This window comes from Eulemur rufifrons, chromosome 30 (assembly GCF_041146395.1).
Source record: "Eulemur rufifrons isolate Redbay chromosome 30, OSU_ERuf_1, whole genome shotgun sequence".
NCBI classification, from domain to species: Eukaryota; Metazoa; Chordata; class Mammalia; order Primates; family Lemuridae; genus Eulemur; species Eulemur rufifrons.
The window spans coordinates 87,711,370-87,737,070 of NC_091012.1; the positions used below are offsets into that span (position 1 = coordinate 87,711,370).

General features: G+C 35.1%; 1 protein-coding gene across 1 annotated transcript in view; it reads left to right on the forward strand.

The window, feature by feature from the left end:
- ZDHHC15 (zinc finger DHHC-type palmitoyltransferase 15) overlaps positions 1–24,878 on the forward strand; it is a 43,490-nt gene extending 18,612 nt beyond the window's left edge. The window contains 3 exon segments of the mRNA XM_069463966.1: positions 13,676–13,770; positions 24,677–24,856; positions 24,858–24,878. Coding sequence (XP_069320067.1) covers positions 13,676–13,770; positions 24,677–24,856; positions 24,858–24,878 — 296 coding nt within the window.
- Positions 24,879–25,701: the final 823 nt, after the last annotated feature.

Sequence of the window (25,701 nt, forward strand, 5' to 3'; positions counted from 1 at the left end):
ACATGATAATAATGTATTTTTCTTTCATAAATGTTTTACATAAATGATCTTATTAAGCATCATACTATCCATATTTTGAAGATCTTGACTGAAAAGTCTTCCCTCCTCTACCCTTGAAGTGAGGATCTGTGGTGAGCCGGAGGTTAGGAATTTAGTAGGGTCCAAGGATGGAGTAAGGGTAAGTAAGAGATCAACTTAGGAATGAGGTAGACATCAAGCATGATCCATCAGACAATTCACATACAATCAAGAGTAATGCATTGCCCACAGTTGCTCATCTTCAAAAAGGGCCATTAATCACTTTAAACAAATGTTCAACCCACTCTCTGAAAATTCATTTGTGTTTTGAATGGTTTGCATACTAAATTTTCTGATTTCTCCCTTAAAATGGTGGTAATTATCTACCTTTTCAGAAATAGATATCATTCCTAAATAATAGAGCTGTTATGGGATGACTTGTGTCCCCTCAAAATTCTTATGTTGAAGTCCTACCCCTCCAGCACCTCACAATGTGACTATATTTGGAGAAAGGGCCTTTAAAGGTAATTAAGTTAAAATGAGGTCACCAGGGTAGTCCATAATCCAATTTGACTGGTGTCCTTATAAGAAAAGGAAATTTGGACATTGATAGGTACAGAAAGAAGACCATGTGATGACATAGGGAAAAGATGGCCATCTTCATGCTAAGGAGAGAGGCCTCAGAAAGAGCCAAACCTACCAAGACCTTGATCTTGGACTTCTAATCTCCAGAATTGTGAGAAAATAAATTTATGTCATTTAAAGCACCCAGTCTGTGGTACTTTATTATGGCAGCCCTAGAAAACTGATACAAGAAGTTAATTGGTTTCTATTCAAAAATCAAGAACATGGAAATACCTGCTTTGTGTTAGCTTCTCAGTTAGATTAACCTTAACTTATTGGTGATATATTAAACATCAGGAAGGTGAGAGGGCATTGGGAGGAAAATGTTTGGGCCACAGTATGATCTTTAATACTCACTGTATGGGAAATCTTCAGTTTGGTTTTGAGCAGTTATCTCAGTGCTCTCAATAATATACTATTTTTTATTTATTGTTATAAAATTACCTTACAGTGAAGGTTTGGGGACCAGACAAAAGCCCCCTTTAGTGGGTAACCTACTTCTAAAAGATTCTTAAATATTAAAATTTTGTTAAAAAAATAATATTTATTGAAAATTCAAATAATACAGAAATGTAGAAGATAATCTCAAGTCCTCCTAACACTGCCCCCTCTCCTATCACTATTCACAGACAACTACTGCATTTTGTTTGATTGGTATTCTTTTAGATCTTTCTCTCTGCATTTACACACAAACATATAAGTATAGATGTATATATTTGTATAGGCTCAGTTGGGTGGATAATGCTGTGCATGTTGTTCCATAACTTGATTTTTTCACTTAATGATATATCACATGTGTCTTTCCATGTTAGCATATACAAATGTATTTCATTTTTAAAATCTCAAAGTATTCCATAGTTGGATATACCATGATGTATTTAACCATTCCCTAATGATATACTTAAAAATAAAACATTGTTTTTCTTGATTATAAAAGTAATAGAACCTCATAAAATGCAAACAATGCAGAAACTGATAAAATAAAAAGTGTTAAGTCCTTCATAATCACTGCAAGATTAAGGATGGAATACAGTTCAGTGGTGTCTATTGTGCGCATCACTTGGTGAATTTTTTTAAAAGTGATTTTACCCCTTTACATTTTGACAAATCTCTTTTTAATATATAAAACATATATATAAAACATGTTTTTATTTTTTTTCTTTTTTATGTCAGCATATTATGGGGATACAAATGTTTAGGTTACGTATATTGCCCTTGCCCCACCCTAGTCTGAGCTTCAAGCATGTCCATCCCCCAGACGGTGCGCATCGTACTCATTAGGAGTGAATATACCCATCCCCTCCTCCCCCCTCCATCTGCCTGACACCTGATGAATGTTATTGCTATATGTGCACTTAAGTGTTGATCACTTAAAACCAATTTGATGGTGAGTACATGTGGTGCTTATTTTCCATTTGATCCAGAAATCCCATTACTGGGCATCTACCCAAAAGGACAAATCTCTTTTGATATAACTACATCTAAATGTACCATTTCAAACCTCTGATTTCCCCATGCTTCAACTCATCTCTCCCCAGCGAGCTAGATTAGAACTTCCATACTCCTGTGTCCTTCCCAACATGCCCCTGAAAACTACTTCTATCAGGTTACTGATGGGTGGAGACATATATTGAGCCAAAATGATAAGCTCAATATATATGAAGAAATATCAGCCACAGTGCAGCCAATGCTAGGTTTTAGAGTCATGATTTTGCTTCCTACCCCAGCTTTATACTTATGAACACTACTTTCAGTCCTATAGCCCATAATTCCTAACACATGTAAATATGGCTATTGAGGAAAATAAAAAATTACACTGGGAAGTCAGGATAAATATTTATTTTGCTAAATGTCAGAAAATCTAATAAGAAAAGACATCAAAGGAAAGGTTCATTTGTAGATCTCTTTGTTTTTTGTTTGTTTGCTTGAGACAGGGTCTCACTCTGTCACCCAGGCTGGAGTGCAGTGATGTGATCATAGCTCACTGCAACCTCAAATTCCTGGGCCCAAGCAATTCTCCTGCCTCAGCCTCCCAAGTAGCTAATACTACAAGCACACTTCTGGCTAATTTTTTAATTGTTTGTAGAGATGGTGTCTTGCTATTTTGCCTAGGCTGGTCTCAAATTCCCAGCCTGAAGTGATGCTCACATCAGCTTCCCAAAGTGCTGGGATTACAGGCGTGAGCCACTGCACCTGGCCTATTATTGTTTTTGTCAGGTTTCTTGAGATATAATTTACATAAAATAGAGTCACCCTTTTTAAGTGTACAGGTTGATGATATGTATACAGTGGTGTAAACACTACCACCATAGAGATATAGAATATATTACCCTATATTATTCCCTCTGCCCCATTTGTAAGCAGTCCTCTTACTCCCCACCCCTGGCAACCATTGATCTGTTTTCTGTCCCTATAGTTTATCTTTCTCATAATGTCATATAAATTGAATCACACAGTTTGTAGCCTTTTGTATTTGGTTTCTTTCACTTAGCAGCATACATTTTTAATATTCATCTATGTCGGTGCATATATGAGTAATTTGTTCCTTTTTATTGCTAAGTAGTATTCCATATTACAAATGTACCACAATTTGCTTATTCATTCACCAGTTTAGGAACATTTGGGTTGTTTTCAGTTTTTAGCTATTTTTTAAATTTTTCATTATTATGGGTACTTAATAGTTGTTTATAGGGTACATGTGATGTTTTGATATAGGCATGCAATGTGAATTAATCAAATCAGGGTAATTGGGGTATTTATCACCTCAAACATTTATCATTTCTTTGTGTTAGGAACATTCCAATTCCACTCTTTTAGTTATTTTAAAGTATAACCTAAATTATTGTTGATTATAGTCACTTTGTTGTGCTATGAAATATTGTTCATTGTATCTATCGAACCATATTTTTGTACCCACTAATAATACCCACTTTATTCCCCCCTCCCTGCTGCCCTTCCCAGCCTCTGGTAACCATCATTCTACTCTCTGTCTCTATGAGATCAATTCTTTAAATATTTAGCTCCCACATATGAGTGAGAACATGCAAGATTTATCTTTTGTGCCTATTTCACTTAACATAATATTCTCCAGTTCCATCCATTTTGTTACAAATGGCATGGTTCTTTTTTATGGCTATATGATACTCTATTGTGTATATATACTACAATTTCTTTATCCATTCATCCATTGATGGACACCTAGGTTGATTTCAAATCTTGGCTATCGTAAATAGTGTTGCAATTAACATGAAAGGGCAGATATCTTTTTGATATACTGATTTCCCTTCTTTTGGATAAATACCTAGCAGTGGGATTGCTGGGTCATATGGTATTAATAGTTATATTTTTAGTTTTGTATGGAACCTTCATACTGTTCTCCATAGTGGTTGCCCTAATTTTTATTACCACCAACAGTATACAAGTTTCCCCTTTCTCTGCATCCTTGCCAGCATTCTTATTGCCTTTTTGATAAAAGCCATTTTTACTGGGGTGAGATGATATCTGATTATCAGATATCTCTGATAACTAATGATGTTGAGTTTTTTTTCATATGCTTTTTGGCCATTTGTATATCTTCTTTTGAGAAATGTCTATTCAGATCTTTACCCATTTTAAAATCTGATTATTTTCTTATTGAGCTGTTGGAGTACCTCCTATATTTTAGTCATTAATGCCTTGTCAGATGGGTAGTTTGAAAATATTGTCTCCCATTCTGTGGATTGTCTCTTCCTTTTGTTGATTACTTTGCTGTGCAGAAGCTTTTTAGTTTGATGTGATCCCATTTTTCCAATTTTGCTTTGGTTGCCTGTGCTTTGAGTATATTTCTCAAGAAGTCCTTGCTCAGACCCATATCTTGAAGTATTTTCCCAATGTTTTCCTTCAGTGATTTCATTGTTTCAGATCTTAGATTTAAGTCTTTAATCCATGTGATTTGATTTTTTTATGTGGTGAGAGATGAGGATCTGTTTTCATTCTTCTGCATATGGATATCAAGCTTTCCCAGCACCATTTATTGAAGAGACTGTCCTTTTCTCAATTCATGTTCTTGGCACCTTTGTTGAAGATAAGTTCACTACAGGTGTGTAGGTTTATTTCTGGGTCTTGTATTTGGCTCCATTGCTCTATATGTCTGTGTTTATGATGGTACCATGCTGTTTTGGTTACTACAGCTCTGGAGTATAATTTGAAGTCAGGTAGTGTGAGTCCTCCAGTTTTGTTTTTTGTGCTCAGGATAGCTTTGGCCATTCTGGATCTTTTGCAGTCCCACACAAATTTTAGGATTATTGTTTCTATTTCTGTGAAGAATATCACTGGTATTTTGGTGGAGATTGCATTGAATTTATAGATTCTTTTGGGTAGTATGGACATTTTAACAATATTGATTCTTCCAATCCATGAGCATGGAATATCTTTCCATTTTTTTGTGTCCTCTTCAATTTCTTTCATCAATGTTTTATAGTTTCAATTGTAGAGATCTTTCACTTCTTTGGTTAAGTTTATTCCTAGGTATTTTATTTTATTTGTAGCTATTGTAAATGGGATTACTTTCTCAGTTTCTTTTTTAGATTGTTTGCTGTTGGCATATAGAAATGCTATTGATTTCTTTATGTTGATTTTGTATCCTGCAATTTTACTGAATTGTTTATCAGTTCTAAGAGGTTTTTTTTTGTGAAGTTTTTAGGTTTTCTCTAGATATAAGATCATATCATCTGCAAACAAGGATAATTTGACTTCTTCCTTTCCAATTTGGATGCCCTTTTATTTCTTTCTCTTATCTGATTTCTCTAGCTAGAACCTCTAGTACTATGTTGAATAACAGTGTTGAGAGTGGACATACTTGTCTTGTTCCAGATCTTGGAGGAAAGGCTTTGAGTTTTTGCCCATTCAGTATGGTACCAGCTATGGGTCTATTATATATGGCTTTTATTGTGTTGAGATATGTTCCTTCTATACCCAGTTTTTTTGGCGTTTTTACAATGAAGGGATGTTGAATTTTATCAAATGCTTTTCAGCATAAATTGAAATGATCATATGGATTTTGTCCTTCATTTTGTTGATATGATGTATCATATTGACAGATCGGCATATGTTGTTGAACTGTCCTTACATCCCTGGGATGAATCCCACTTGATCATGATGAATAATCTTTTTACCGTGTTGTTGAATTCTGTTTGCTAGTGTTTTGTTGAGGATTTTTGCATCTATGCTCATCGGAGATGTTGGCCTGTAGTTTTCTTTTTTTGTTGTGTCTTTGTCTGGTTTTGGTGTCAGGGTGATACAGGCCTCATAGAATGAGTTTGGGAGTATTTCCTCCTCCTAAATTTTTTTTATAATTTAAGTAGGATTGGTATTAGTTCTTCTTTAAATGCGTGGTAGAATTCAGCAGTGAAGCCATCAGGTCCTGGGCTTTGTGATGGAAGACTTTGTATTGCTGCTTCTATCTCATGACTTGTTATTGGTTTATTCAGGTTTTGGATTTCTTCCTGGTTCAGTTTTGGGCTATTTTGACTAAAGCTGATAAGAATATACATGTACAGGCCTTTGTGAGGATGTATGTTTTTATTTCTCTTGGGTAAATACCGAGGAGTGAGATTTCTGGGTCATATGGTAAGTGTATATTTAACTTTATAGGGAACTGCCAAAGTGTTTTCCAAAAAGGTTCTACCATTTTGCTTTCTTACCAGTGGTATATGAGAGTTGCTCTACATCTTCACTATCACTTGATGTTGTCACTTTGTTTTTGTTTCTGTTGTTTTACCATTCTATTAGGTAGGAAGTGGTGGTATCTCCTTATGGTTTTTAATTTGCACTTCTGTAATGCCTAGTGTTATTAAGCATCTTTTAATGTGTTTGTTTGCCATCTGTATGTCTCGTTTTGTGAAGTGTCTAAGTCTTTTGCCCATTTTTTATTGAGTTGGTTGTCTTATTGAATTGTAAGAGATCTTTAAATGTCTGAATATACATCTCTTTGTTTTTAAGCAAATTTGATTTCCCTCCATGGAGGAAAATTAGTATCAATGAGAGGTCCTTGCCAGGAGGCATATTTATGCTTAATATGAGGAATATGCATCTAACAATTAGAGTTTTCCAACAATAGAATGGCTGCCCCAGTAGTTGATAAGTTCCCCATTACTTAAGATGTTCAAACAAAACTGGGTAACCAATTATTAGGGATAATGTAAAACAGATCAATGCATCTTCTAGACCATTGGACTAAATAGTATCTAAGATCCCTTCCAACTCTGAAAATTTATGATATTAAAATAAATTAAGTCAACCTCATGTTAATGAGGAAGAGGAATTACTGGTTGCAAAGGGTAATACATTCTGAGGGAACCAAGCTGTGATTGGTAGAACCTCTGCCACTTCACCAGCCAGTGAACTAGATTACAAATCCCTAGCCACCATGTAGACAATAGAGATTTTCTGTTCCCCTTCAGAGTCTTCTGTGAATATCCCTGACAACATGGAGGGATTGAGTTGGACTTAATCGAAATTATACCTACAGAATGATGATATCCCAACTATTCATTTTAAACCAAGAAAGGAGCCAAAGATTATTCCCCAAGGGATATTGTCCTGTGTACTTCTTTATCCCCAAGATTAAAGAATCAATGAAATTTGGGGTAGACATTATTAATAAAAGGCCTAGAAACAAACCATTTTCCTCTTTTTATTTTTTTTTGTAGAGACAGGGTCTTTCTGTATTGCCTGTTCTCAAACTGTTGGCCTCAAGCGATACTCCTGAACTCCCAAAGTGTCAGGATGGATTAGAGGAGTAAGCCACTGTGCCCGGCATTCTCCTCTTTTTAAACAAAGCAATGGTGTGATGCCCCTGAAGTCTGTGTAATTTTCATCATCATATCTCAGAAAACAAATCACTAAGATTTAAGAAGAAGGAAGGGATAGGAAGAAAACTGATGTTTATTCAGTCCATAGAGTATGTCAGTTACTTTCACATAATTAAGTCAATTAGCTCTCACAACAACCTTGTCAGGCAGGTATTTTAATTATATACAATACATCTATATGATATATATAAACACACATACATATAAATATATATGATCATATATATACACATATGATTATTGGAAAGGTTAACCAGCTTCTCAAAAACACATAGTTATTAAGTGGCAGATCCAGACTTCAAACCCTAGTCATCTAATTCCGAATCCATTGTATTTTACACAACACCTCAATGCTCAAAACAGACCAAAAAGGAAAGGCCTTTTTAGCATGGAAAAAACAAAAACTGAAAGGGACTATAATCCAAGTTCATAAACATATGAAGTTTATGTATTTTGTTAGCTTGGTGTCATTCTCCAAATCCCAATTCACAGGGATTAGAAAGCTCTTTGAAACTTAAAAATACTAACTTTAAGACAACTAAAATGAATCCCTGCTTTGCATAGTGGCTGGCAAACTTACAAGACTCATTACCCCCAAGAATTGATATAGACTGAAAACATAATCAGCTTTATAAAAGTTTTATATAAATTGATAAGTGGTAGATGCCTAATGGATAATTAGGAGAAATTTGTATGCTTGAGATAATCCTAACTTTTGAAGTGAATATCAATGAGGAAAACCATGCCCTTTAAAAACATAATGCCACTTATTGGCATCAGAATTTGATCTTACCTTAGGGATACTTCTAGGGAGTAGGTGGCTAAACCTCGGAAACAACTTTTGAGAAAATCTTGAATTTTAAGGGGTAGCTAAATCATGGAAACAGCTCTTGGGCAATTCTTGTATTTTCATGAAGTATCCTTAGGTCCTTGAGCACAACACATAGCCCTCTTACCTTATTCTCTCTTTTCCTTCAGATAGCTGAGAGACAAGGTGTAGCTCTTACATTTAGGAATAACATTAATCGGGTGTTGGGCAGATGTGGGGGGGGAGGGGATGGGTGTATACATACATAATGAGTGCGATGCACACCATCTAGGGGATGGACATGCTTGAAGCTCTGATTTGGGGGGGAGGAGGGCAAGGACAATATATGTAACCTAAACTTTTGTACCCCCATAGTATGCTGAAATAAAAAAAAAAGTTGAATTAAAAAAAGAAGCATAATAAATGAAAAAAGGTATGTACAAAATTATACAAATTCTTTGATAATAACAAGAAATATGTAAGCATATAGATAGCCTAGAAAGGAACACCTAAAAATGGAAATCATGGTTGTGTTTAGAGTGCAGGGGTAATGAGGAAATTGTCCTTAAATTTCTGGCAATGTTGGTCTAATATTATTTTAAAATAAATAAAATTTAATGAGAAAAAAAGGTGGAGCTCTTTCTTAGAGCTTGTAAAGCAGTGAAAGTAAAGTAAGCCAGTGAACCCAAATATTAGAATCAATACCTCATTGCTAAGTGTTCTGCACAAAGGGAGATGTGACTGTCTGGCTGACAAATTTCCCCCTGATCATAATTTGGGGGTTTCCATCCCGAGCCAAAATGGGGATTTTAATGAAGACTTTTTCAATTGCTAAGACAACAGCTACTGTTCCTATTTGAATTATAGTGTGTAGTTGCAAGGTACTCCTCCTCCCCATTAGTCCCCTCAACCAACCCAAATGCTATTAGTAATCAATTGATATGAAAGATGTTACAGAAAATAGTGTCTTTTTAAACTAGTTTCCAACAATAGCTTTTAAAGGAAAGAGGTGTGTTATATAATTGCCACAGTAACAGCCTTAGCATTTATGTGTCTGAATATGTATAGTAAAGCTGCATTACTTTCCTCTTTTCTCCACTTTGGTTCTCATCTTGCTGCATTCATTCTTATTCTCATAAGAAGGTTCATGCAGGCATCACATACGTGCCTGTGTCTGCGCGTGCGTGCGCGCGCGCACACACACACACACACACACACACAATCACCCATTTTCTACTAGTCTCTGGAAGCAACACTTAGAAAGGGCATCCTGCTGGCGAAAGATGTTGCTAACAACTTTATGCTATTTCCACCATGTAATTTCAGATTCCATAATTTTTATCAAAGTGTTTATAAATCATTATTTCAGAAAAAAAGCTCAAGTAGTCTTTCTCATTTCAGAAGCTATTTCCATAATGGGATATTCACATCATAACACAGTGACTAAATTCAGAACAAATTCATGCTTGGGTGGATTTTTCCTTGGCAGTTGGTCACGTTCCTTATGGTTGATTTCTGCTCCCCCTGAAAACCTTTACACCTTGTGGAAGGAAAGAAAAAAAGCACTTGAAAGGCTTTTGGCTTTCATGCAATAATCATAGCTCTAGCAGCTTCTGATGTTCCATGACTGTAATCACTGCCAGATAAGTGAAAGGCTCTACTGTGCCTATTTGCTTAAAAAGATGTTTTCCCATTTCCATTCCAATGTCGATAAGTAGCAACAGTTCAGGGATATAATTCATAGCTGTTTGATTTCTCTAATGCTCTGAAACACTACTGCAACATCACACTTGAAAGGAAAGACTCAGTGTCCCTGAAGTTTGTAAGGATGACTGTTCTAAGTACAAAAGAATTAATTATAAAGAAATGTGTTGCACATTTTTAAGGCAAAAAAGAATAGACATGCATACATTTGGGACCATAGCTTAGAAACATCATATATATATGTGTGTGTGTGTGTGTGTGTGTGTGTGTGTATATATATATATATATATGGGGAGAAACAAATTGGAAATCATGAGGCCTGCCCGGAGTTCAAGAATACTCACTTTAGTGTATTGGTAGAGATGACATAATTGCTTCCAGGGGTGTTGGAGAGGAGCTTCCTTCTTGAGATGGTAGGCTGGACAACCAAATGTCCTCTAAGACCCTGTTTTTCGTGGATCATCTACCTCACAATCACCTGGGGGAGTTGTTGGATTCTTGGACTCCATCTCAAACTACTGATTTAGAATCTTTGGTATAGGGGTTGGAAATCTGCATTTTAATAACCTTTCTGGGTGATTTTGATGCAAACTGAATTTTGAGAATCACTGCTCCAAGGAAAATCACTCTGGACTGGAAGTGAAGAAACTTGGATTCTGGTTCCATTGCTTCCATACCTTTGCTGGGTAATCCTGATCAAATCACTTGCCCTCCCTTGGGCCTCACTTACCTCTCTATAAAATAAGAGGATTGAACTAGGTGATCTCTATGGTCTCACCCAACTCTAAGATTTTTATGAAATCTGTGGTACATTCCCTATTCTAGCAATCTATTGAATGACCTTGACTTAGGCATTTAACCTCAAAATCCTTCATTTTCCACCCATCTACAAAAAAGTACCCATAATTCTATGAAACCCTAGAATACAGGAATGGGAGCCAGTTATTTCCAGTTCCATGATTAAACCAGTTAGTTATTGGTATGTAGTAACAGCTGGAACAAGTTAAAATCCCAGACTTCCCATCTTAGTCTTTGGAATAAAAACTATAGTTTAATGCCCTTAAAATACTTCCAAGAGTAAGAGTTTAGTTCTCAACCATTTAGGTGACCCAAATTGGTTAACCTCATTGCTCTCAAAGAGCACAATGAGAGGGTAAACATAAAATTGTTTTCTCCTAATCTCTTTAAAATCAAAGATTCCATACTGAAGGAACATGGGTTACCATATATTCCTTCTAACTTTGGCATTGGATTTTCCCTGAATAAAACTCATAAAATCAAAGAAACAAAACCACAGCAAAAGATAACACATAAAGAAACATTTGGTCCAGCAATCCCCCTACTGGGTATTTACCCAAAGGAAAAAGAAAAGACATTCTATAAAAGACATCTGCACTCGAATGTTTCTAGTAGCACAATTCACAATTGCAAAGATGTGGAAATAACCCAAGTGCCCATCAATACTTGAGTGGATTAATAAAATGTGGTATATGTAAACCATGGAGTATTACTCAGCCATAAAAAATGGTGAACTAACACCTCTTGTATCATCCTGGATGGAGCTGGAGCCCATTCTTCTAAGTGAAGTATCACAATAATGGAAAAACAAACACCACATGTGCTCACCATTAAATTGGTACTAATTGATAAACGCTTATGGGCACATATGGAAGTAGCATTCATCAGGGATCGGGCAGATGGGAGGGGGTAGGAGGGGATGGGTAAATTCACACCTAATGGGTGTGGTGCTTGTTGCTGGGGGACAGACATGCTTGCAGCTTTGACTTGGGCTGTGCAAAGGCAATTTATGTGACCAAGTGTTTGTACCTCCATAATATTTTGAAATAAAAAAAGAAAAATGGAAACAAAAATAAGAAACAATTTAAAGGCCTTACCTAAGATCAAAAATTCTAAAGCACTTCACAAAGGCTAAACTATGGAGGAAGAGGCACTCTAATTCATTGATGATGAGAATATAAATTAAATATAACTTTTCTTAATGGCAATTTGGCAATATCTACCAAAAGGCATACCATTTGGCCTTGCAGTTCCACTTCAGGGAATTTATCCTACAGACATTTTTTATACATGTGCTGATGACATATATACAAATTATTCATTAAAGCATTATTTGTAGTACCAAGAGAAGGGAGGGAAAACTAAATTTCCACCATAGACAGTCTGGTTAAATAAATTATGATACCTTCATGCAATGGAATCCCATTTAACCTTTTAAGAGGAGAGTGAGGAAGCTCACTCTCTCTAATATACAGTAAATGAAAAAGAAGTAAGATGCAAAAAAAGGTGTGTATTGAATACTGCTATTTGTGTGAGAAAACACAATATTTGAGTGATTTTATATGTATAAAATCTGAAAGAATACACAATAAAGTCATGGCCTTGTGACATTGGTTTCTTCCGTAGGGTAACTGGGTGGCTGAGGGACAGGGTTAAGAGGGAGAGTTTTCACTGTATACTAGTCTATACTTCTAAATTTTGAACTTTATGAATGTATTACCTTTCAAAAAATACAATGAAAAATTTAAAATATTACAAACATGTCATGTTTATTGTGTGCATATATTTATATAAACATATAAAAATAAGATCTGGAATGATACATACCAAACACCAAGGAAGTGTTATGCTTTAGGATGGGGAAGTGAGAAGTAAGATGTATGCATGTAATGGACATTTATTTTTTACCTTATATTGCTTGAATTTTAAGATGAGATTTTATAATTATAAAAATAAAGCACATATAAAAGGTCTTAAAGTATTGGTCTTTGAGCACTGGGCCAAAAGAGTAAGGCTTTTTCCAATTCAGCCATAAATGTATGAATGGCTCAGTCCTATTAACTTTGGTCTTATCACATCATTCCCTTGAGTCTTTCTGATGGATTGAAATAATAAGACTATGCCATTCAAGGACTTGCAGTGAAACAGTAAACTGATTTTCAGTTTTATAACCACCTCTGTGCAGAATACCAAAATTCCCCATATTAGAAGAGCTATCTAAAAGAGGCAAAGAATATGAAAAGAAAGGCAGTGGAGAGCCACATGTACAATTGTCTCAAAAGTATAACTCACACTTCAAAAGTGTATAGTCTTTGGAGCTACTGAAAAGAACTTTGGATTTAGAGTCTGAAGTCCTGTGTTTAATACCTGGCTACGTTATAGAGTAAGTGTGTGACTCTGGTTAATCAACTACCCCTGATAGTTTATCAGCTATCCTTATCCTATTACCTATCTCATAAAGTTATTGAGAAAATTAAATGAGATAATATATGTGAAAGCTTGTTGTAAACTCTAAAATGCTGTGTAAATTATATCATCATCACCTTTGAGTACCCACAGTGGCAGAGATAATGACAATTGGCTAGAGTATTAAATAGCTTCCCCTACATTGTCATATAAAGGACATTCCCCACTTTGCTTCCAGAATCACATGACAACTTTAAAGGCATGCAACTTCCAGAATGTCTTTGGTTCAAAATTTGGCATTATGACTTGTTTGTGGCACTGCATGGGAAAATGCTAATAATTGACATTTCATAATAATATTAGAGAATATGTGATAATAGGAAAAGAAATAGAAATTTGTCATTGAGCTTTGTCTTAGAAATAGATAAAAAGATAATATAAACACTGTTTTTTTTTTTAATTTCAGTTATCTACCTCATACTCTATCATGCCATCTTTGTGTTCTTTGCCTGGACCTACTGGAAGTCTATCTTTACACTTCCACAGCAGCCAAACCAGAAGGTAAGAATATTGGTTACTTCTTAAAGGCTAAGAACAGAGGAAAGTAGAAATACCAATAAAGCAAGAAGAGGACAATAAAAGGAGCAAATAACTTCTATTATTCTATAACAAAAGAGTCATGGTAATCTTAAAGAAGGACTCTTATAGGTGAATTAAGGATAGGCTAGGCTATTGAAGGAATTTGTAGACTAGAAAACCACTACCTGCATTGATAATATAATTAGAAAACAAGAACCCACTTGGATTGTGGGGCCTCATCAAGTTCAATTCTATAAAACTATTATTTTAGTACCCAGCAAGACTCTGAAAAAAAAATGCAACAGTTAAATCAAACATTTTCAAACTGTATTCTTCTGAATCCAAATGTTTCATGCAACATTTGGAAGGGTTTGTGAAAGAATTTGTATTCATGTCAGGCATTTATAATGTGTAACTACTCTAAAACAGGTTAGGTTCTAAACTAGGAAAAAAACAACAGCAGAGATTTTAACTGCCTCTAAACATTAGGAAAAAATACTGGTTTAAATTTTTGCCTTCCTGGAATTGAAATGGTACACAAGAAAAATAAAATTAACCACAGAGAAGGGCAAGAATTGAAGAAAATAAGAGATACAAGATATATAGAAAATAAAGAACAAAATGGTAGAAGTCCTTCCTAATGAATAATTACTTGAAATGTAAATGGATTAAACTATCCAATTAAAAGTCTGAGATTGGCAGAGTGGTTAAAAAACTCATGATCTATCATATCTTTTTAAAAATTTTTTTAAATTTCAGAATATTACAGGGGTACAAACATTTAGGTTACATATGTGGACTTTGAACCACACGAGTCAGAGCTATAAGCATGCCTATCCCCCAGACAGTACGCACCTCACCAACTGGTGTGAATATACCCATCCTCTCTTCCCCCTTCTCACTTGCCTGACACCTGATGAATGTTACTTCCATATGTGCACATAAGTGTTGATCAATTAGTACCAATTTGATGGCTAGTACATATGGTGCTTGTTTTTCCATTCTTGTGATACTTCACTTAGAAGAATGGGCTCCAGCTCCATCCAGGATAATACAAGAGGTTCACCATTGTTTTTTTTGTGACTGAGTAATACTCCATGGTATACATATATCACATTTTATTAATCCACTCATGTACTTATAGGCACTTGGGTTGTTTCCACATCTTTGCAGTTGTGAATTGTGCTGCTATAAACATCTAAGTGCAGATGTGTTTATTAGAGAATGTCTTTTTTTCCTCTGGGTAGATGCCCAGTAGTGGGATTGCTGGATCAAATTGGTAGTTCTACTTTTAGTTCTTTGAGGTACCTCCATATTGCTTTCCACAGAGTTTGTACTAGTTATATCTTTATGCTGTCTGCAAAAGACTAAGTTTAGAACCAAAGACATGAATAAGTTGAAAGTGAAAGATTCTAAAAAGATATTCCATGCAAATAATAATCAAAACAGAGCAAGGGTGGCTGCAATAATATCACACAAAAGAGACTTTACATCAAAAACTGTTACAAGAGACAAAAGAAGGACATTACATATTGATAAAAGGGTCAATTTATCAAGACTATATGACAGTTATATACATATGCACCTAACAAGAGAGCCCCAAAATATAAGAAGCAAAAACTTATGACAAAATTAAAGGAAAAAATACACACAGTTCTACAATAGTAGCTGGAGACTTCAGTGCTCCATTTTTCAATAATGGATAGAACAACTAAACAGAAGATCAATAAGGAAATGGAGAATTTGAACAACACTATAAACCAGCAACATGTAACATACATGTATAGAACGCTCCATTCCAAAACAACAGAAAACAGCTTCTTCCCAAGTGTACATGGCATATTCTCTAGGATAGACCATGTATTGAGCCATAAAACAAATCTCAATAACTTTAAAAGTTTTAAATCATGTAAAGTATCTTCTCTGACTGCAATGGAATGAAACTGAAATCAACAACATAAGGAAAACTACAAATTTACAAATATGTGGAATTAAACATACTCTGAACCAATTAATCAAATAAGAAATCACAAGGGAAATTATGAGATGAATGAAAAAAAAATGCCAAAAATATGGGATGCAATAAAGCAGTGCTCATAGGAAAGTTTATAGCTATAAACACCTACATTTAAAAAGGATAAATATCTCAATATAAATTGTCTAACTATACATCTTAAAGAACCGGAAAATAAATAGCAATCTAAAACCAAAGTCAACAGAAGGAAATAATAAGGATTACAACAGAATAGAGAATAAAAAACAATGGAATAACAAAACTTAAAGTGAAACTTTGAAAAGCTTAATAAAATTGACAAACATTTAGCTAGACTGAGAAAGATGGAGGGAAGGGAAGGAAAGGGAGTGGAAGGAGAAAGGAAAGCAGACACAAATAACTAGTATCCGAAATGAAAATGAGGACATTACTACCAACTTTACAGAAATAGAAGAATTGTAAGAAGATAATATGAAGAATTGTGTGCCAGCTGGCCGTGGTGGCTCACGCCTGTAATCCTAGCACTCTGGGAGGCCGAGGCGGGTGGATCGTTTGAGCTCAGGAGTTCGAGACCAGCCTGAGCAAGAGTGAGACCCCCGTCTCTACTAAAAATAGAAAGAAATTATATGGACAACTAAAAATATATATAGAAAAAATTAGCCGGGCATGGTGGCGCATGCCTGTAGTCCCAGCTACTTGGGAGGCTGAGGCCGGAGGATTGCTTAAGTCCAGGAGTTTGAGGTTGCTGTGAGCTAGGCTGATGCCACGGCACTCTAGCCCAGGCAACAGAGTGAAACTCTGTAAACAGAATTGTGTGCCAACAAATTAGATAACCTAAATGAAATGGACAAATTCCTAGAAACACACAAATTGCCTAAACTGACTGAAGAAGAGATAAAAAAAAAATCTGGATAGACCTACAACATGTAAAAAAATTGAATTAATAATCCAAAACCTACCAACAAAGGAGATCTGAGGACCAGATGGCTTCACAGATGAATTCTATCAAATATTTAAGAAAGAATAACATCTATCCTTCTCAAATTCTTCCAAAAATAATGAAGGAAGGAACACTTCCTCTGGCCAGTGTAACTAAACAAGAAAAAGAAATAAAAGGCATCCAAACTGTACAGGAAGAAGTAAAATTATCTCTGTTTGCAGATGACATGATCTTATAAATAGAAAGCCATAAAGATTCCACACACAAAAAAAACTATTATAACTAGTAAATGAATTCATCAAAGTTGCAGTATATAAAATCAACATATCAACACACAAAAATCAATTGTATTGATATACTAACAATGAACAATCTGAAAGGAAATTTTTTAAAAATTCCATTTATAATAGCATCAAAAAGAATAAAATACTTAGGAATAAATTTAACCAAAGAGGTGAAAGACTTGTACAATAAAAACTAAAAAATATTACTGAAAGAAATTAGACAAAATTAAATGGAAAGACATTCTGTGTTCATGGATTGCAAGAGTTAATATTGTTAAGATGTTAATACTACCCAAATTAATCTACAGATTCAATGCAATCTCTATCAAAATCCCAATGATTTTTTTTGCAGAAATAGAAAATTCCATTGTAAAATTTATATGGACTTTCAAAGGGATTGCAAATAGCCAAAACAATCTTGAAAAAGAACAAAGTTGGCATTTCACACTTCCTGATTTCAAAACTTACTACAAAGCTACAGTAATAAAAACGATGTGATACTGGCATAAAGACAGACATATAGACCCATGGAATACAATAGAGAGCCCAGAAATAAGAAAACTCATATATTTAGTCAGAAATTTTCAACAAGGATGCTAAGACCATTCATTGGAGAAAGGATAGTCTTTTCAGCAAGGGCTGCTGGAAAACCTGGATAGCCACATGCAAAGGAATAAAGTAGGACCCTTACCTTACACAATATACAAAAATTAACTCAAAATAGATCAAAGACCTAAACATAAGAGCTAGAACTATAAAACTCTTAGGAAAAAATACAGGGAAAAATTTTAGGACATTGGATTTGTCAATGATTTCTTGGATATGACACCAAAAGTACAGGAAACAAAAGTAAAAATACATAAATTGGACATCAAAATTAAAAACTTTCATGCATCAAAAGACACAATCAACAGAGTGAAAAGGCAACCTACAAAATGGGAGAAAATATTTGCAAATCATATATCTGACAAGGAGCTAGTATCCAGAATATAAAAGAACTTCTACAATTCAGCAACAAAAATACAAACAACTCATTAAAAATGATCAAAGGACTCGACTAGACAGTTCTCCAAAGAAGAAGTACAAATTACCAAGAAGCACATGAAAAGATGCTGAACATCACTAATCATTATGTAAACGTAAATCAAAACCACAAGGAGATACCACTTCACACCTATTAGGATGCCTACTATCAAGAAAAAAATGGAAAACAGCAAGGGTTGGCAATAATGCAGAGAACTTGGAACACCTGTGAGCTGTTGGTGGGTATGATACAGCCACTATGGAAAACTGTATATTGGTTCTTCAAAGAATTAAAAATAGAACACCATACGATCTAGCAATTCCACTTCTGAGTATATACCCAAAAGAATGGAAAGGAAGGTTTCGAAGAAATATTTGTATGCCCATGTTTATAGCAACATTATTCACAATAGCCAAAAGGTGGAAGTAACCCAAATGAATGGATAAATAAAATTTGGTATATAGATAAAATGGAATATTATTCAGCTTTTGAAAAGGAAAGAAATTCTGACATGTGCTACAACATAGATGAAACTCGAGGACATTATGCTAAACGAAATAAACCAGTCACAAAAAGGTGAATACTGAACTGGGCATAGTGACTTACACCTGTAATCCCAGCATTTTTGGAGGCCAAGGCAGCAGGATTGCTTGAGGCCAGGAGTTTGAGACCAGGTTGGGCAACATAGAAAGACATCATCTCTACAAAAAATTTCAAAATTATCCAGGTGTGGTGGCACGTGCCTGTGGTTCTAGCTACTCAGGAGGCTGAGGTGGGAGAATCACTTGAGCCCAGGAGTTTAAGGTTGCAGTGAGCTATGATCATGCCACTGCACTCCAGCCTGGGCAACAGATTGAAACATTATCTCTTAAAAAAAAAGGCAAATACTGCATGATTCTGCTTGTATGAGGTACCTAGAGTAGTCAAATTCACAGAAATAAAAAGTGGAATAGTCTTTTCTAGGAACTGGGAGGAAGAGGAAATGGGGAGTTATTGTTTAATGAGAATAAAATTTCAGTTTGAGAAGATGGAAAAAATTCTGTAGATAGATGATAGTGACGGCTATACAACAATGTGAAGGTACTTAGTGCCACTGAGCTTATGTTTTAAAATGGTTACAATGGTTAAATTTTATGTTATGTATATTTTATAACAATTAAATAAAGGATAGGGCTGGGTGCAGTGCCTCACACCTGTAATCCTAGCACTTTGGGAGGCCCAGGTGGGAGGATTGCTTGAGGCCAGGAGTTTGAGACCAGCTGAGCAAGAGTGAGACCCTATTTCTACAAAAAAAAGAATAGAAAAATTACCTGGGCATGGTGGTGCATGCCTGTAGTCCTAGCTACTTGGGAGGCTGAGGCAGAAGAATCATTTGAGCCCAGGAATTTGAGGTTACAGTGAGCTATATTGATGTCACTGCACTCTAGCCTGGGAGACAGAACAAGACCCTGTCTCCAAAATAAAATAAAATAAAATAAAATTGAAGACCTAAATAAATGTAAGACCTAACCTACAAAACTTGGGAGAAAATCTTCATGACCTTGGATTTGGCAATGGATTGTTAGATATGACACCAAAAACACAAGCAGCAAAAAAAGGGGATAAATTTGACTTTTATCAAAATTAAAAACTTTTGTACATCAAACAACACTATCAGGAAAATGAGATAACCACCCAAGGAATGGGAGAAAATATTTGCAAATCATATATCTGACATATCAAGTGTTCAAATTATATAAAGAATTCATACAACTCAATAACAAAAAGACAAATAATTTAAAATGGGGAAGGGACTTGAGTAGACATTTCTCCAAAGAATATAATACAGAAATGGCTGAAAAGCACATGAAAAGATGCTTGACATCATAAGTCATTAGAGAGATACAAATCAAGACCATGATGAGATTACCACTTTGCACCTACTAGAATAGTCAAAATTAAATAATTTAATGAATGAAAAATAACAAGTGTTTGTGAGGATGTGAAGAAATCAGAATCCTTATACATTGATACTAGGAATGTAAAATGGTATAGCCAGTATGGAAAAACAGCTGTGCAACTCCTTGTAAAGTTAAATATGGAATTACCATGTGACCCAGAAATTCCACTCCTAGGTATATACTCAAAAGAATTGAAAACAATTATCAAAACAAATACTTGAGTGTTTATATCAGCACTATTTACTATAGCCACAAGGTGGAAACAACCCAAATGTCCATCAACGGATAAAGGGATTTAAAAAGTGTGGTATGTCCACACAGTGGAATATTATTCAGCCATGAAAAGGAATGTAGTACCTATGTATACTACAACATGGATGAATCTTTAAAACATTATGCTAATTGAAAGACACCAGACACCAAAGACCACATAGTTTTGATCACATGTATATGAAATATCTAGAAAGGCCAATCCACAGAGACAGAAAATAGATTAATGATTGCCAGGGTCTGGGGATAGGGAGGGATGGGGAATGACACTATAATGGGTATGGGATTTCCTTTTGGGGAGATGAAAATGTTCTGGAACTAGATAACTGCACAACACTGTGAATGCACTAAATGCCACTGAATTATACACTACAAAATGTATACTTTAAAATGGAATTTTATGTTATGTGAATTTTATCTTAATAAAAATAATTGTCCCCTTCACATTACTTATGAAGCTTGTAGGCCAGTAGAAATGCTGATTGATTGGGAATCTTATAGGCCTAAACTGGGTGACATGATAGGATTTAGACAAGCACTGCAAATATCTAACATTTAAGACCACATCTTCATCGTTTTTAATTTGTAAAAAGAAAAGGAGAGTACTTTGGTCCTATTTAATAGCCACAAAATTAATTTCTCTAATACAAGATACATCCCAACATATCATCAGCCATCCCATCCAAAATGCATTTACTGGCTCATTGCATTCTAATTCTTGATAAGGCTTGGTTAGTGCCAGAAATAGAACATCCAGGCCTGGCATCTTATTCCAAACCAAAGCTGACCTGTTCAATAACCACAAGGTATTTATCACATACAAATATAAACAACTCTGCCTGTGCCCTTCAGGTAGGTTCAGTGTACCATAAGAAAGTTATATTCCCAAGGATATACCAAAATTTTTTTTCTTTTTTTTATTTCAGCATATTATGGGGGTACAAATGTTTAGGTTATGTATATTGGCCTTTCCCGACCCGAGTCAGAGCTTCAAGCGTGTCCATCCCCCAGATGGTGCACACTGCACTCACTATATGTATATATACCCATCCCCTCCTCCCCCCCTCCTACCTGCCCAACACCCGATGAATGTTATTGCTATATGTGCACTTAAGTGTTGATCAGTTAAAACCAATTTGATGGTGAGTACATGTGGTGCTTGTTTTTCCATTCTTGGGATACTTCACTTAGTAGAATGGGTTCCAGCTCTATCCAGGTTAATAAAAGAGGTGCTGTATCACCATTGTTTTGGGTGGCTGAATAGAACTCCATGGTATACATATACCACATTTTATTAATCCATTCATGTATTGATGGGCACTTGGGTTGTTTCCATATCTTTGCAATTGTGAATTGTGCTGCTGCCAAAAATTAAAGTGCTGCTCTGAGGCACTACTTTTAATTATGAAAGTTAGAAAGAATTTTTTAAAACCTTATACTTTTGTGTTAGTCAGTATAATTATTCTTTTAAGAAAATAAAGTAACCAGTTGTTTTTTCTATTAATTTATAATATTTAGGTACTATTTTATCACATTGATTTATTGCCTTTTTGTTGGGAAAATTCTTAGTTATGTGCATCTATTCAGTTCATTGCAGAATCTGTAGCACGCTGGGCTAAGGATTAAATGCCCATAGCATACCACACTTATTGTAACAGCCCAAATGCCCCTGCATATTTCCACATACCCCCAGGGGGGGACTTAATTCTCACTCTACTTGAGAATGACATAATACCATAAAAATACCTTACTAGTTAATGATTCTTAAAATAGAGTGGCCACAGCAGTGTGGTGGCACATACCTGTAGTCCTAGCTACTTGGGAGGCTGAGACAGGAGGATTGCTTGTGGCCAGGAGTTCAAGTCTTGAGTGAGCTATGATCACACCACTGCACTCCAGCCTTGGTGACAAAATAAGACTCCATCTGTCTCTAAAAAAAAAAAAATTAAATTAAATAAAGCAGAGTGAATTTATATATTTCCAATGTTTAAAGTTAGATAATTTAAATTATCTCATCAACAAATAGCAATAGTTTGACCTCTTCTGCCCCCATGTGGATACCCTTGATTTCCTTCTCTTGTCTGATTGCTCTGGCTAGGACTTCCAGCACTATGTTGAATAGAAGTGGTGATAGAGGGCAACCTTGTCTGGTTCCAGTTCTAAGCAGGAATGCTTTCAATTTTTCCCCATTCAGTATGATGTTGGCTGTGGATTTGTCATATATGGCTTTTATCATTTTTAGGTAAGTCCCGTCTATGCCTATTTTGTTGCGTGTTCTTATAAAAGGGTGCTGAATTTTGTCAAATACTTTTTCTGACTCTATTGAGAAGATTATATGGCCTTCATTTTTATTTCTATTTATGTGTTGAATTACATTTATAGATTTGCATATGTTGAACCATCCCTGCATCTCTGGGATGAAGCCCACTTGGTCATGATAGATTATCTTTTTGATAAGCACCTGAATTTGGTTGCTAGAATTTTTTTGAGAATTTTTACATCTATATTCATAAGGGATATTGGTCTGTAGTTTTCTTTTTTTGCTGCATCCTTTCCTGGTTTTGGTATCTGGATGATGTTGGCTTCATAAAACATATTTCATACCCCTTTCCAATCAACCCCCTCTGAGAGGTAACCACTAATCTGACTTCTATCACCATAAATCACTTTTGCTTGTTTTTGAATCTCATAAAAAAGGAATCATAGTATGCACTATTTCTGTGTAAGCCTTTCACTCAACAGTGTTTTTTAGATTCATCCATGTTGATGCATTTTTCAGTTGTTCATTTCCTTTTATTACTGTTAGTTCTTCCCTTTTATCACAGTTTATCCATTCACTCATTGGTGAAGGACACTTGGGTTGTTATTATTTTTTTATTATGAATAAAGCTGCTATGGACATTCTTGTACATGTCTTTTGGGTGTGTGTATATATCCTCAGTATCCACAGGGGAATGGTTCCAGGACCCCCACAGTTACCAAAATCTGCAGATGCTCAAGTCCCCTATGTAAAATGGCATAGTATCTGCATACAATCTATGCATATCTTCCAATATACTTTAAATAATCTCCAGATTACTTATAATACCTAACACGCTGTAAATGCTATGTAAATAGTTGTTACACTGTATTGTTTTTTATTTGTATTATTTTTATTGTTGTATTTTTAAAAATATTTGTGATCCATAGCAGGTTGAATCTGTGAATGCAGAACCTCGGATAGGGAGGGCCAACTGTGTGTGTGTGTGTGTGTGTGTGTGTATATATATATATATATATGTAAAACTCTAACACACACATATATACGCACACATGCTCATTTCTCTTGGGCATATAACTAGGAATGGAATTGCTAGGTCGTAGGGAAGGCATATATTTAGCTTAAAAAGATAATGCCAAAATTTTCCAAACTGGTCATATAAATCTACATTCCCACTAAGATCTTTTGTCCCTCAAAATGCACCATAAAGGAAGTGAAAAGAAAAGCCACAGACTGGTAGAAAATATTCCACAAAAGACTAGTATCTAAAATATAAAAAGAATTCCTACAAATCAATACAAAAAAAGACAGCCCAGTTTTTTTTTTTTAATGGACAAAAGACTCGAATTGGGCATTTCACAAAAGGCTATCCAAATGGCCAATAAACTCATGAAAAGGTCCTCAATATCATTAGTAATCAGAGGAGTACAGAATAAAATCACAATGAGATACCATTACACACCAACTAGAAGAGTTAAAATTACAAAGATTCACAATATCAAATATTTTTACATGATCCCATAAATGAGACTTCTAAAGGAGTCTTTTAATTACTTATTATCCAGCACTTCTGTACCAATCTTATGAAGTAGGTATTATTTCCTCTATTTCACAAATGAAGAAATTTAGGTTGAGAGTGTTGGCATATCTTTGCAAGATTAGCAAAGGGTAGCACTAATGTGGTGACAAGGTCCATACCAGACTAAAAAATTCTCAGATAGTGATAATATCCAAATTTCTACTCATTTGCAAGATTAGAATATACACACAATGTCACAAGGACTCTCATCTAGCTTCTCATCAGTGTCATCTATGAAAAACACTCACAACTTAATATGCGTGGTGAATCATCAACAGGGTCCTGGCAGCAATGTGTCATGTATCTGTATGCAACATCATATTATGGTTTAATGGGAAGGACACAAGTCTTGAAGTCAGAGTAATTGGGTTTGGGGCCTAGGGTTGTAACTTACTAGTTGAGTGAGTGTAACCTTGGTTGAGATAAAAGCCAGATAAGATCATTGAGATAATTAGGCCAAGAGAGTTATAACCCAAATTGGTGCCTGGGCTTCAAGGGTGGATAACAAATACTTTCATTTAAGTAGTTATTGTTGTTGTTTTTAATTTCTTCTGTGAACCTTGGATAATAAAGTCTTACCTATCACTTCTGTTTCCAGTTCCACTTGTCCTATACAGACAAAGAGCGCTATGAAAATGAAGAGAGGCCTGAGGTTCAGAAGCAGATGCTTGTTGATATGGCCAAGAAGCTACCAGTTTACACAAGAACCGGGAGTGGAGGTCAGTTCATCCAAAGTCAGCTAGAGAGGCAGCTCACCAAAAATCTCAGAAAGGCTAAGGTCATATATGTTCTCAAACTAGCCCTTTTTTCTCCCATCTTCTGAATACCACTATTGAGTTTTTTCCTCAATATTTTATTATAAAAATTTTCAAATACATATCAAAGTAGAAAGAATGATATAATAAACACCTGTACACTCAACACTGGATTCTACCACTTTACCATATTGCTTTATCACATATCCAGCCACCTGTCCATCCCTGTATTCATCTTCCATCAAGTCATCTTATTTTTCTGATGCATTTCAAATAAATAGCTAGTATCAGTAAATATCCACTTAAATATTTTATCATTCTTTTTTTGGTAAAATTTACATATAAAAACACACACAAATCTTAGGTATATAATTTGATGTGTTTTGAAAAATGTACACATCTGTATAATTAAAATCCCTGTAAACATTACCATCACCCCAGAAAGTTCTGTTATGCCCCGTTTCCAATCAATCCCACCCCACCCTACTTCATCGCCCCCAGATAACCACTATTCTGATAGTTTTCTACTGCAAATTAGTTTTTCATCCTCTAGAATTTTACATAATGGGAATCATACAGTATTTACTGTTGTGTCCAGCTTCTTTTATTCAGCATAATGTTTTTGAGATTCGTGCCTATTGTTGTGTATTTTATTTCTTTTATTGCCAAGTAATATTACATGAATATATCACAGTTTGTTTATCCATACATTGGTTGATACACATTCGGCTTGTTTCCAGTGCTTAGCTATTATGAATCAATCTGCTATAAACATTCTTGTACAAGTATTTGTACGAAGATACATCTTCATTTTTCTTAGGTAGATATCCACTATGGAATTTTACTCTTAGGTTTCATCTGCATGACT